At 32.9% G+C, this 12954-nt stretch overlaps 1 protein-coding gene across 1 annotated transcript in view; it reads right to left on the bottom strand.

The window, feature by feature from the left end:
- Positions 1-1847: 1847 nt before the first annotated feature.
- ETNK1 (ethanolamine kinase 1) overlaps positions 1848-12954 on the bottom strand; it is a 73084-nt gene continuing 61977 nt past the window's right edge. The window contains exons 7-8 of the mRNA XM_046666280.1: positions 7929-8002; positions 1848-7606 (exon numbers count right to left, since the gene is read on the bottom strand). Of these exons, the coding sequence (XP_046522236.1) occupies positions 7534-7606; positions 7929-8002 (147 nt within the window). The 3' untranslated portion in view covers positions 1848-7533. The remainder of the gene's footprint in view (positions 7607-7928; positions 8003-12954) is intronic.

Raw genomic sequence — 12954 nt, forward strand, 5'->3', positions numbered from 1 at the left:
TGATACGGTTGGATAAATAAATAAATGTAAGGAAAATACAGCTCTTCCTTACAGGAAAATTCCAATTTAAGAATGTAGAAGAAAAGAGGGAAATACAAAATCAACATCACAAATACAACTGTTCCAGGCAAAAACTGCCAATGGATGTAAAATTAACAGCAAAACAAATGCATACTTTCGAAATGTCCCCTCCCACATGATACTTATCAATTAAAAGGAGAAAACAGGAAGAAACCTGGCAGACACCACTTTCATCGAGTGACTAAGGTTAATATCACTAATAATAAACAAACTAACATCTTATACCTCATACGATCCACTGAAAAGGACATATCAATTCTACAGTATTCTTAACAAAAATACCTATCTATATCATCAGAGTAAGGAGAAAGAAACAAGTATGAAATGGGAGAAGCAAGGAAGAACTCTGTGAAGTTGGATTAGAAATTGGAGGTATCAATGTGGACTCAATTTCCAAAACATACATTTATATATAAATATAAGTGTTTCCTTGCTCTGTCAGCTAAAAAGCCTAGGTTCAGTGATATCCCAGAAGCAATGAGCATACCTAGTTCTCAGATCCAAGTTTCTAAATACTATTCACCCTAAAAGGAACCAGGCGCCTTGGAGAAACGGCTGATTCCAGGGCTCAGGAAGGGAATGTACAAATTTAGTCTGGAATGTCTTGTTTTACTAGAAAGTAAGGAAGCGCTCAAAAAATGTTGGGGCACATCAAAAAGACACAGGAACCAGATTTGATGGAGTTCTCCCAAGCCAAATCTCAGAATTTTAACATCAATATAAATAAATACAGGAACAGATTATAATCCACTGATAGAAACCTATGAGTCTATACTTAAAATACAGTCACATGGATGGTATATGACAGACAGACAAATGAAAAGACACGAGAGGACGATTCCTTACCGTAAAACAGTGATAACACTGATATACGTGGAGCATGTAGCAAAACTAAAAATGACTATTTTGCAGCCATCATAATAAACATTGGTTTAGACAATTATCAAGTGTTGCTAAATTGGGGGAGGGAGACAGGGGATGTTTGAAAAAGAACAAAAAGCTTATATAATCTTAAGGTATCGCCCCACAGATTGCTATTATTAGTTACAAGGGGGTAAAATAACTAAACAGTGAAGACACAGAACAATACTTTGACCAGGTGAACACCACTGAGTGAACATTTAACATCAACAATCAGTTCTTTAGATGCGATACCCTAACAAGGACACATCACTTTTGTAGTATTTTGGCTGGGCATATATTACCTCAAGCTAATCATTAGAAAACGCCAAACAACTCAAATTAGAAAACATTCTATAAAACCCATACACACAGATTGCTGACTATTTTTGTTATGGAGAATTGATCTTCAAGATAAACATCTGAAGGTAGAGATCATATCCCCTATCTTTGTACATCTACCATCTATCACATTACCTGATAATTAGAAAGGGCTTAATAAACATTAGTGGAATAAATACTTCCTGCCTAGATTGTAAGATGCTAAGTTTTAGTGTCTTTATTCATCCAGCCCCAAACACAGTGAAGACACAAAGTATAGTGGTTAGAAGAATAATGAATCTTTGAACTAGGTAAACAGAATTGTTCATAAGTTACATAATATTCCACACTCTCATCTCAACCAAATTTTCTAAAGTAAACTTTTTTCAAAACTTTTGAATACTATATTATAAAACCAGAGAATTAGACATTTAAAGAATCACTTTAAATATTCAAATAATTACACACTAACTTTGAAAAGATTTGTTTTTCTACAAAAGCAAAACCTCAAAAATAAGTTGAAGTAATAAGATTTATGGATACACTGCGGTTAGAATTCAACTTTATTGTTACAACCAATTTTTATTTACAGAATATAAATCTCTTCAAAAGATACATTCCTCATTTAATCAATGGTAAAAGGCCTTATTAAACAGAAATAAAGCCTAAACATCACTTACATTTAAACAGAAATACAAGCAGTTTCAGTAAAAGTTTATGAACATATAGCAAAAATGTATTTTTACTTAAGCAGTTACACGAATGAGGCTGTTTTTAATTTTCTTCACTGGCAACCCCATTTTATCCACAGAACAAATTTTACTTAAATTAACAGTAGTAAAAATGTAAAAATTAAATTTTAAACATGAAAATATGCAACAAAAGACAGGAAGTATCTTCATTACCAAACAGATTGACGAGTTCTCAGACACTCAGATATTTTCTGAGGCATATCAAAACACCTACATCAAAAGTTGCATTCATTTGAGAGGTATCAATACATTTTCAGTGCTGAGACTATCTGTAGCACTTACAGTATATACAAAGCAGCATTGAACTACTATGGTTCACATTTGATAAACACAAATTTAAGCTTTATGCCACAATTTCCCAATTCAACATACAGCCAATGCAATGACAATTACTCATTTTGGTTTTCTTCTTCTGAAACTGATAAGGAAATTATTACTTAAGAACATGTAATATTGCCAGGTCTTCTTCCTTATAATAACAGTATATTTTAAAATTCAAATACTTCATATCATGGAAACTTCACCCAGCTGTACAAAGGCTCCTAAATACAGTACAGTTAAAAAGTTTCCTCTTTTCAGATTCCACGAATTTACAGTTACTTTAGTATGGATAAATAACAGGAAAGTTCTTCAGATTACTGGACAATAAAAATTTCAGTGTGTCACTACATAATTTAAGTAGCAGCACACCTCAACCAAGGCAAGGAAATACTCTCATCTCCTCCACTGCTCTTGTGGGGTCTTTTCCAGGTCACAGGAGCTAGTTTACACAGATACCATCAGGTCTCAACCTATCTCTGAAAGTTCCTTTATTAAGAGTTTTGCAATTTAACTATGCGAACAATTCAAATCAGCCAGCTTTTTCCTACCCTTCACTAACTAGTTCAAATACAATATGTAATGTTTTCAATTTTTATAAACATAAGTGTTTTGTTAAAATGATTAATGATATTTATGCCATTAATGGGTAAGACATAAACAAAAATATGCCTACATGTAGGGATTAAGAGTATTTTACAGAGCAACTTTTTCATAACTAGAAAAGGTATAGGATTCATAATGAACACAGATTTTATTTTAACCTATTTGATAGTATCAGTAGCATAGTAAGTGCATTAAGTGTAGGAAAGAAGAGAAAGAAGATTTCAGGACAGAAACCTACTAAAAAGTTGAATTTTGTATGCCTCAAACACGAGAGTATTTTCTATAAGCACTATCATTATTTTTTCCATTCAAATAGTTGAAATCTGCCCATTTCAAATTATAATCTAAAAATGAAAATTTTAGTGTAAAAACTGTGTTTAGAAAAATCTAATTCATTATTTAATATATCTTCTTAATTTCAGTTTTCAAGTATTCAAGTAATGCAAACCCAAGCCTTTTCTTTTATAGCAATTCATTTACAGACTAAGCTTCAAAGATGGGAGAGAAAATTCATTTAAAATAATTGTGACACTTTTGTGTCCAAAGACATCAAATCCAAGACATAATACTGTAATCACACAAGTGGTATGTACTAGGGGGAAAAAAAGCAGTTAAACATAACCAATGTCTTTCTTTAAAAAGAGAAACAAAAACAAAACAGACTGCCTTAAATGTAACTAAGTTTCCAGTCAAAGGACAATCTAAAATCTAATGAACTACAGAAAAAAAATCAGAACGAATCAATTTTGAAATAAAGATAAAGCTGCTTTACCACATACTCACAATTCATTTTCCTCTGTGCATAATAATTACTAGAGCGTTTGTCTTTTGTGTAAAGTAGTGCAAGCTGCTGCCAATAACTCTCCTCCCAGCATAGAGCACTGTTAACTTTGTCTATCAATTGAATAACTGAGAAATATTAAAAGCTTAAGTCTCTATCACTTTGGAATGCAGTATAAAATGCTTATTAAAAGCAATTTAAAGCAGAAAATCAAACTGATAGTATTCTCATTTATATTATGAAAGAATTAAAAAATGGTACAGAAGGCTTTGTGCAGTATAAAAAAGAAATCTATATAATTTTAAAAGTGGAAGTTTTTAACTTTAATTGAGAGTGCTTGTGGGGATTTTTTTCCTTTAAATCTGGAAGCTTTCATAACATATTTATGAAGTTAAAATAAATATTTTTAGTTCAGAAAAAATGGAAATAGCAGTCATTAAAAGATTACTTATGTCTTTTCTGTCTTTTACAATCCCATAATGAATAACTTTATAGTCAGAGACACCAACTGAGACATGCTTAAGTTGAATTAAGGACTATTAATTATCATATCTCTTCGTACAGGATTTAGATTCACATTGAGATATATAAAAGTTCAAGGGTTTTTTTGGTAGAAAAAGGTTACCTTAAAAATAGGAAAGGATAATACTTGAGTTTGCAATCATTAAATTATATTTTTAATTTGCTTTAGCTTAGAATCATGACTCAAAGAATGGAGCTCTAACAGTGTATTAATTTACTGTTTGCAGGAATCTAACCTCACAAAAACTAATGGCCAACTAAATAATGAAGAAAAGTCCTATTAGGCACTGAGAGGCTAAATAAATAAGTACTGACATTAACAAAAACTGATAAACCCTATTTCCAGTTCCTCTTGTTACCCCACTGTGCAGCCAAAACTGTTGGCTATTTCCAGTCTAAAACCAAAGAGCTGGATCATTTCCTCACAAAAAATTTCTACAAAAGGGAAGAAAAGGCAAAACAATACACAATCTCATATGCAAGATACAATTCACACTAATTTACAAACTTCTATTTACACTGTTTTATATACATTCCAGGCAGACCTAGTTGATGAAGTTTTGTGCTCATATTGATCTCAAATGATCATGTGAACAGTATGATTTACTACCACATCTCTTTGATTTCCAGAAAGTGGTGGCAGCATGGAGTCAGGAGGGGAAAAAAAAAATCAAATATTACTTGGTCAGGTAAGATCATACACGTAAGGAACAAAGAGAAAAGAAGTGTGGAATTTTTCTTGTTAAAAGCACCCAGGCCATTATGGTCTACTGACTAACAATGAGTATACATGAATGCCACTTCTCTAACAACCATTTTCAGACTTACACAATGAGCTTACTACCAGTTGAGTCATTAGGTAAGGCATTCAAGTTCCTTAACTTAACATAAAAAGGCAACAGACATCTCAGCAAGCCACAGGACAAATTTTAGAGGGACGGTTTTCCTTTACAATCCCTTAAATGGTCAATAAAAAACGAGTAATTTTGAACCCTATTATTAGCCTGCAGCATAATCCCAAAGTCCTGTACAGGAAGTGGGAGCATCACAACATCCAAAATCTAGCCTGAATGGAGGAAATATCCTAAATATCTTCTTTTGTTCCCAAGACCCACTACATACTTCTAGGGATAAAGTGAGAGCTTTTATTTCCCTTTACAGTCACTTCTATATGAATCTCTTGAAATGCTAACAACAGTGTCACAGCTAGCAGCTATGAACAGTCTACCAGCTATGGCTCAGTGAATCTCTATTCAAAATAGTTTGAAGAATATGGAATAAGGTAGAAAAATGATCTTCTCTGCCCTAATAGTTCTCCAAGATATATACTGTTGCACTTTAAGAAGTCAGAAAGCAAAAAGGTCAAGAGTATTACATATTCCTCATCATTCTAAGAAAACATTCCAACCATAGATGAAAATTCCACCAAAAACAATTTCTCAGGTTCACTCTAACATTATATAAAAAGCTATTAATTAATTGGTTCTGTTCATTTAGTCAATTAGCTAAAATTCTATTGATCTTACAGTAATATGATTTATAAAAGCAGAAGTGAACATCTGTAACACTGGGGAGGTAGAAAACAAATCTTGGTCTAACACTGTTATAGATACAAACAGATTTTAAGATTCTATTTATGCAACTAGAATTTACCATTTAAAATGGCCTTTAAGTGTTTCTACTTATTTTATTAGCTTTAAACATCTTGAGATAATCCAAGTATTTTAAAGCACTTATCTGAGAATATAAGTCATTTGGAATAATACATCAGACTCCCCAGAAGATTTCTCAGAGGACAAATTTGTAGTTGCATATTCTGAATATGCAGATCCATTAAGCCAACTTTGTACATGGGCACTTATGTGACCAAAGTGCAAAGCTTGTCAGACTAATTTTCTAAGTAAAGTTAACCATGATTGCTCAACTCCACACAGCAGTCTTCAAAACTTGAAGCCTACTTATCCATCACAAAGATCTAACTTCCTTCCATATAACTGTCATCCCCACACACTAAAAAAAAATACAAAACACACTTAAAATCAAGAGAAATCAAAACAAACAGAAGCCCTCCTACCATGAGTATTTCTGCTTAATTCACATTGTTATATCTGATTTTAAGTGCACAAGATCAATGTTCTAAATGTTCCTTATTTAATTCTTTAACCACCTCAACTTATTTCTCTGAAACTACATGTATCAAGTAATCATTTGCTATCATTTTAAAGACATGAAGCCAACCTAAAACAGGAAACCAAAATGTAAGGAATGAATCTAGAGAGGTAAGAAAGAATTAATCTAAATGACATTTTCTTGTTTCCAAGTATGATAAACATTCTTTGTTTCAAAAATTAGCAACTGTTCTACTGGTTACTATTTAATAACAAACAAAAACAAAGAACATGTCAATAAGTAAAACAAAATTTTTGGTTAGAAACAATTTGAGATAGTTAAATTTTAAAAACAAACTAGTAACTTAAATGACCATACTTAGTATATATGAAAACGTTATTTAATGCAGATTTTGCTAACATAAAATCATCATATATCTATTCCAGGATTATATGGTAAATATTAATATTTATACTGCCAGACTACACAGGGAAAGAGGAATTTTACTTCTAAAATATATTCCCAAAAAAGAAACACTTGTCAATATTCAATGCAAAAAGATGTACCATTAGCATAGATAGTGAAAGTATTTCACCCTCCTAAACAGATATTTTTCTATGAACATCCTAAGTTATCTATATCAATGTCTGGCATTTCAAGAGTAAATGTTTCATTTTACTTGCAAGACATCAAGATAAAACGGTTACACTGAACATCTAGAATGTTTACTAAAATTAATCTTATTAACGTAAGACTTAAAAAAATTTTCTCTGGAACATTTTCATTGCTTACACTCAACGAACAGATGAAAGATGAAAGCAGTCACAGAATCATGTTAAATTTATAATAAATAATTCACATACAACATAGATTAAATTATCAAAGAAAGAATTAAACTGACATCTTTATACCTTTTTGTAGATTTAACAAATTTCTAATCCAACACATATTGATAGCAGTAGGTGTATTTCTTGACATCATTCAGTCTATTTAAAAAATAGATTGGTTGTTTAGAGGCATAATTTGTAAAGCAAGATAACCAAATTAAATAACAGAATTTTATCAAATATTGGCTTTTCAGAATTTCTTAAGAAAAGATTCACAAGCATTGTTCAGCCACTTGAGAATAATTAAATGTCTTCTTTACTCAGGCACTTTTAACGCAGTAACCTCAGGCTTCATTTTAAAGTACTGGTTAAAACGAACGATTGCATACCTAGTGAGAAAAGAGTAACAACAGAATTAGTCAAAGCTGAAAAACTTAATCCTTCCTTTATTTCCACTCACACCTTCTAAGTTGATTTTTTTAAGTTTTAAGATTTTCAAAGGACATATTTTTAGTTTATTGCACCACCTACTGGAGACTTTTCCAGTACTGAGAGCATTTAACAAATTATACCAGATTTCCTCGCAGATGAATTATTAAATGTATGCAAATAAGATTTGACTGAATAACTGCAATGTCCCCTATGAGTTCTAAATGTTAATCAAACAAAAGTAGACACAAACATAATTGCATACAGTAAAAGTAAACTTACCCAAGGAAATCAAAGTCAATAGTGGAGTATTTGGCTTGAATCAAAGCCCATAAGCCCCAAAAGAAATGAGAAGCCTAAAAAGGAGGGAAGAAAAATCAAGAATTAGATAATGCATTTCTTTGAAAACAAGTAACAAATTGTCAATTTTTTCCTTTTTCATCAACTCCATGCACAATACTTTCTCCATGCTTTTTTAATATAAAATATCTAAAATACAGGTAATACTGAAGTGTACAGTTATCTGGATGGCTAGAGATCACTTCTGTCCACACCAAAGAGGTTATAATAAATTATAATCACTTAAAATATAGAGCCCAATTCCTGTAACTTGTTCTGTGTAGGCAGAGTGCATTATCAGCACTGACCGATGCTGGTTAAGTGTTTTTAATGGTTTAAGTGCTAACAGGCTTTCCTCTAACTGTATTACCAAAGGACTTTGTTTCTTGACATAAAAATACAAACAAAAAGGAAAATATAAATCTCAAAAATATATATTTAAATGTAAAGAATGTTCTAGGGGTGACAAACATCTGAAAACAACTTTTATTGACATTTCTGCATAACCAACCATGACATAAAGTAACACAACTTTACTTATGTCAGACAAAGACAGGTCTTAGGATTCAGAGTAAAAAACAGATGACTGTGTGATTAGGAGCTGTAAAATAACTGTGCGTGTGCGCTTTACAATCTATTTTTGGTTAAACATGATGATATTTTAAATATAATTAACACTAGTAAGCCTTCATTTCCCAAGAAATATTCTACTCTAACTAGAAATACTTGAGGAAAAAAACAGTCTTAAAGACAAGGTTTTTGTTCCAGCTAAATTCACTACAGTAACAACAAAAAGTCTCTAAAAAAAATTACTCAACAGCTGTGATCTCGGTATTAAAAAAAAGAAAAAGTAATTTGGTAGGTAAAGCAGCACAGTATACAAAAAAGAATTTTTAATTTGAATTATGAGTTGTAGGTGTTCAAGTTCAGGCTCTGTCAATAGCTCCCTTTGTAAACTTTAATAAGTCACTAATTTTTAGTGTCAGAATTATCACTTAAAAGATGAGAATATTAACCATTTTGTATTCCACACAGGATTAGTTTAAAGATTAATGGAAACGATATATGTAAAAAAACCTTTTACCCTCTAAAGATCTTTATTTAAAAAGTATGTTGCTGGAGCCGGCCCCATGGCCGAGCGGTTAAGTTCACACACTCTGCTTTGGCAGCCCAGGGTTTCCCTGGTTCGAATCCTGGGCACACACATGGCACCACTCATCAGGCCATGTTGAGGCGGCATCCCATACGCCACAACTAGAAGGACCCACAACTAAAAATATACAACTATGTACTGGGGGGCTTTGGGGAGAAAAAGGAAAAATAAAATCTTTAAAAAGTACGTTGCTGCAAAAATCTCTATTTAAAAAATACTATTGCACTTTGTTTTTATGTTCCTCAAAAAATATCACTAGCAGGATATAAAACTTTCATCAAATGCAGGTACAGAAAACAAACAATGTAGTAAAGAGTAAACAGCTCAAGTCACATGCACATGAAGCCTAATGGTTAAAAAAAAAAAGGCTGGGCTCTAGAGTCAAACTGCAAACATTACTGGCTGTGTGGCTTTGAGCAACTCAATTAACCCCTCTGTACATCTGTTTCCTCATCTGTAAAATGCAGGTATCTTACTATGATTTATAATAAGAAATAGATATTTGGTCTTCATGCACTGTTCCTGGCTTACAGCTCCCAAAATCCTTGGAATTTCCTAAGCATAAGAGCAACGGGAGAACCTTTTGTTAAAATATTGGTCTTTTGTTATGGGTTCTTGAAATAGTTGCAGAGCCATAAAAGTGAAAGGAGTGTCTTGTTATTCATAACAACCTGCATTTATGTTAATGAGGTGACTATTGGAAAGCACCTAAGGATGAGGGCTGGTTGCCAGGGGAACCAATCTAGTGATTAGAGGGTTGAACTTTCAGTCCCACCACTTGCTGACTTCCGGGGAGCGGGGAGTGGCTGGAGATCTAGTTCAAGCATCAACGGGCAACGATTTAATCAATCTTGCCTATGTAATGAGACCTCTGTAAAAAATCAAAAGGAGGGCATTTGGAGAGCTTTCAGGTTGGTGAACCAGAACACACTCACATGGTGGGAGGGTGACACACCCTAAACTCCATGCGAACAGAAGTTGCTGCACTCAGGACCCTTCAGGGCCCTTAGGAACCTATTATTATATGAAATTAGAATGATAAAGATTTTCAAAAATGGTCTTCTTTCTAAGGAAGTATCTCAGGTATTGTGAACCGAATTATGAGATGAGATGCGTTCCTTACTTTGAAAGTCTAAATCAGTGGTTCTCAAAGTGGTCCATGAACCCATGGGAGGTTCCTGAGGCCCAAAACTATTTCTATAATATTACTAGTATGTTTCTTGCCTTTTTGACTATTTTAAAATTTGCAGTGATGGTTCAAAAGCAATGGTGGGTGAAGCCACTGATACCTTAAGTCAAGGGAGAGCCCCAAACGGTATTAGTATAGTAGCCTTATTCTTCATCACGACACACTCACAATAAAAAGCCAGTCAGACTGAAGAATGTCCTTTATGAAGCCATTAAAACTTATTAATTTTATTAAATTTCTACCTTTGAGTACATGTTATTCTAATATTCTCTGGGATGACACAGAAAGTACACATAAAGTCATGCGCGCTTGGCGAGCTGAGGAGTAGAAAGAAAGATTTCTTGGACTCGAAAGGTCTGATAGGAATACTTTTTTATTCAGAGACTAGGATGGGGACAGGACCCATGGGCAGTGAAGAGTTTCAGCATGGGGACAGGACCCACGGGCAGTGAAGAGCTGCAATGAGTTGAGGGCAGGGCTAAATTTATTAAGGCATAGGTATGTGAGTTATTTCCTTACAAGACAGAGGAAAGATGAAAAAAACTTAAAATGTTATCAGTGTAGGTGGGATCTGGTTATTGGGTGGTCCTATAACTTTGCATAGGAATCAGGTCAGATCACCTCAGGATGTCCTATGCCTCCAGAGGATGATATAGATGGGAATGTAGGGCAGGATGCCTTGGGCTTCTCTCCCTGGGGCAGCCTTGACCCTCATCATAAAGCACGTCTGCTGCATACCCAAAGCACAAAGGCTGTCTCAAGGACACACAACTGAGTTCTGAGTGAACTTGCACATTTTTAACGGAACACCATTTTTACTTGAAAGAACAAGTGATAGCTCTAGAGTTCTTAGACTTGGGTATTTGGCAGACATTTCTCAAACATGAAAAAGAAACCTGTCATTTCAACGAAAATAACTGACAGAATTTGTTGCCAGTGATAGACCTTGACTATTCAACCTAAAATTAGAACTTTGGAAAATTTTTATTTGACTCTGTGAGCTTACCAGCTTCTCAACACAATACTTAAAATTTTTCTGATGACACTTCTGGTGATAGTATTGAATTTTTTTGATATATAATGAAATGTACAACATTTAGAATATCTATACAACTCAATGAATCAATATTTTCCAAATAACTAATGAATGATGTTAAAATTAAAAAATCACACCCTGGTACAAGAGCCAAAGTACAAGACAAACCAATAGACTTTAATGTAATAAAGTACAAAAAGTTAATTAATGTGGTCAGATTGCACACTGCAACTAGCCTTTAAGAAACTATCACTTGTTGAGTTTTGATGAAGTATCAAAAAATATCCACAACTATCTGAAAAGACAAAATACTCCTCGCTTTTCCAACAACATATGCGCGTGAAACAGGACTTTCTCCATATACTTCAACAAAAACAATATGTATTTCAACAGATGAAATGCAGAAGAAGATATGAGAATCCAGCTTTTATTAAGCCAGCCATTACAGAGATTTGCAAAAGTATAAAATAATGCCATTCTTCTCACTAAATTGTTTTTTGTTTTTGAAAACTACTATTTCTCATTAAAAAAATGCTGTTAATGTTAACATGAGTTTACTATTTTTTAAAATAGGTATTTAATAAGTATTTTGAATTTGTTTTAATTTCCAATATGGTAAATACTGATAACCTACATAAACAAAAGCTCGCAGAGGTCTTCAAAAAAATTTTTAAGTATAAAGGGGAGTCCTGAGACCAAAAAGTTTGAGAACCAGTAGTCTAAATCACATCGGCATATTTTAAGTGATATAAAAAATCATCTATGGATGGTATCTTAATCTCTTCCTATTCGGTTGGTTCTGTAGCGGAAAACAGTGAAATCAGAAGACATTCTATACCTAAAAGTAATCATCAAACCAGCTCTTCCCACTGTTTCTAGCAGTGCTGGTAACTGTATTTCTCAATCAATTTTTATTCATATAGTAATATAAAATAACTAGACGATTCTATACTAGAGAAGCATTATACATACAACTTCAGAAAAATCTCATTTTGGTACGTATCACCTTTTACAGGGTGAAAAATAAACAATTTATATATAACATTAGACTCTTAAATGGATGAAAAGGCAATGTAGGAAATAGCTCATTCATCATTTGCAGTCCCAAAATTGGCAAAGAGAGAATGCTTTAGTCCAAATAAAATAATATTCTGTGATTTACTTATACTATTTCTCTCACATTTGTAAGATTAATAGAGAGACTTCTAAAGGGTATTTTAATTTCTAGGCTGCCCACCTCTGTTGCAAAGAAAAATTCAAAGCTAAATAACTAAGATGAATCCTCAAACTGTTTTCTGAAAAACCCCTATATAACCCCAATATTTACTTAGAAAGAATCTGAAGTCCATAAACAATGTGTCTAAAAATTCCTCAAAGCTTAAAAAACCCATATGTATACTCTATTTGGTTTTATAATGCAAATACCTACTTTTGTTTGCCATGTCCTCAACATTAATTATAGTAAACAATCAATAACAAGTGAAGTCTTTTAATATTTAGACATCTGAACATGCCCTGAGAAATTAACACTTACCAACAATTTATTTAAAAATATCTATATTCTAATCTTATTCAAACCTCTTTTTTCCTC

The sequence above is a fragment of the Equus quagga genome, chromosome 1 (assembly GCF_021613505.1).
Source record: "Equus quagga isolate Etosha38 chromosome 1, UCLA_HA_Equagga_1.0, whole genome shotgun sequence".
In the NCBI taxonomy this organism is placed as follows: Eukaryota; Metazoa; Chordata; class Mammalia; order Perissodactyla; family Equidae; genus Equus; species Equus quagga.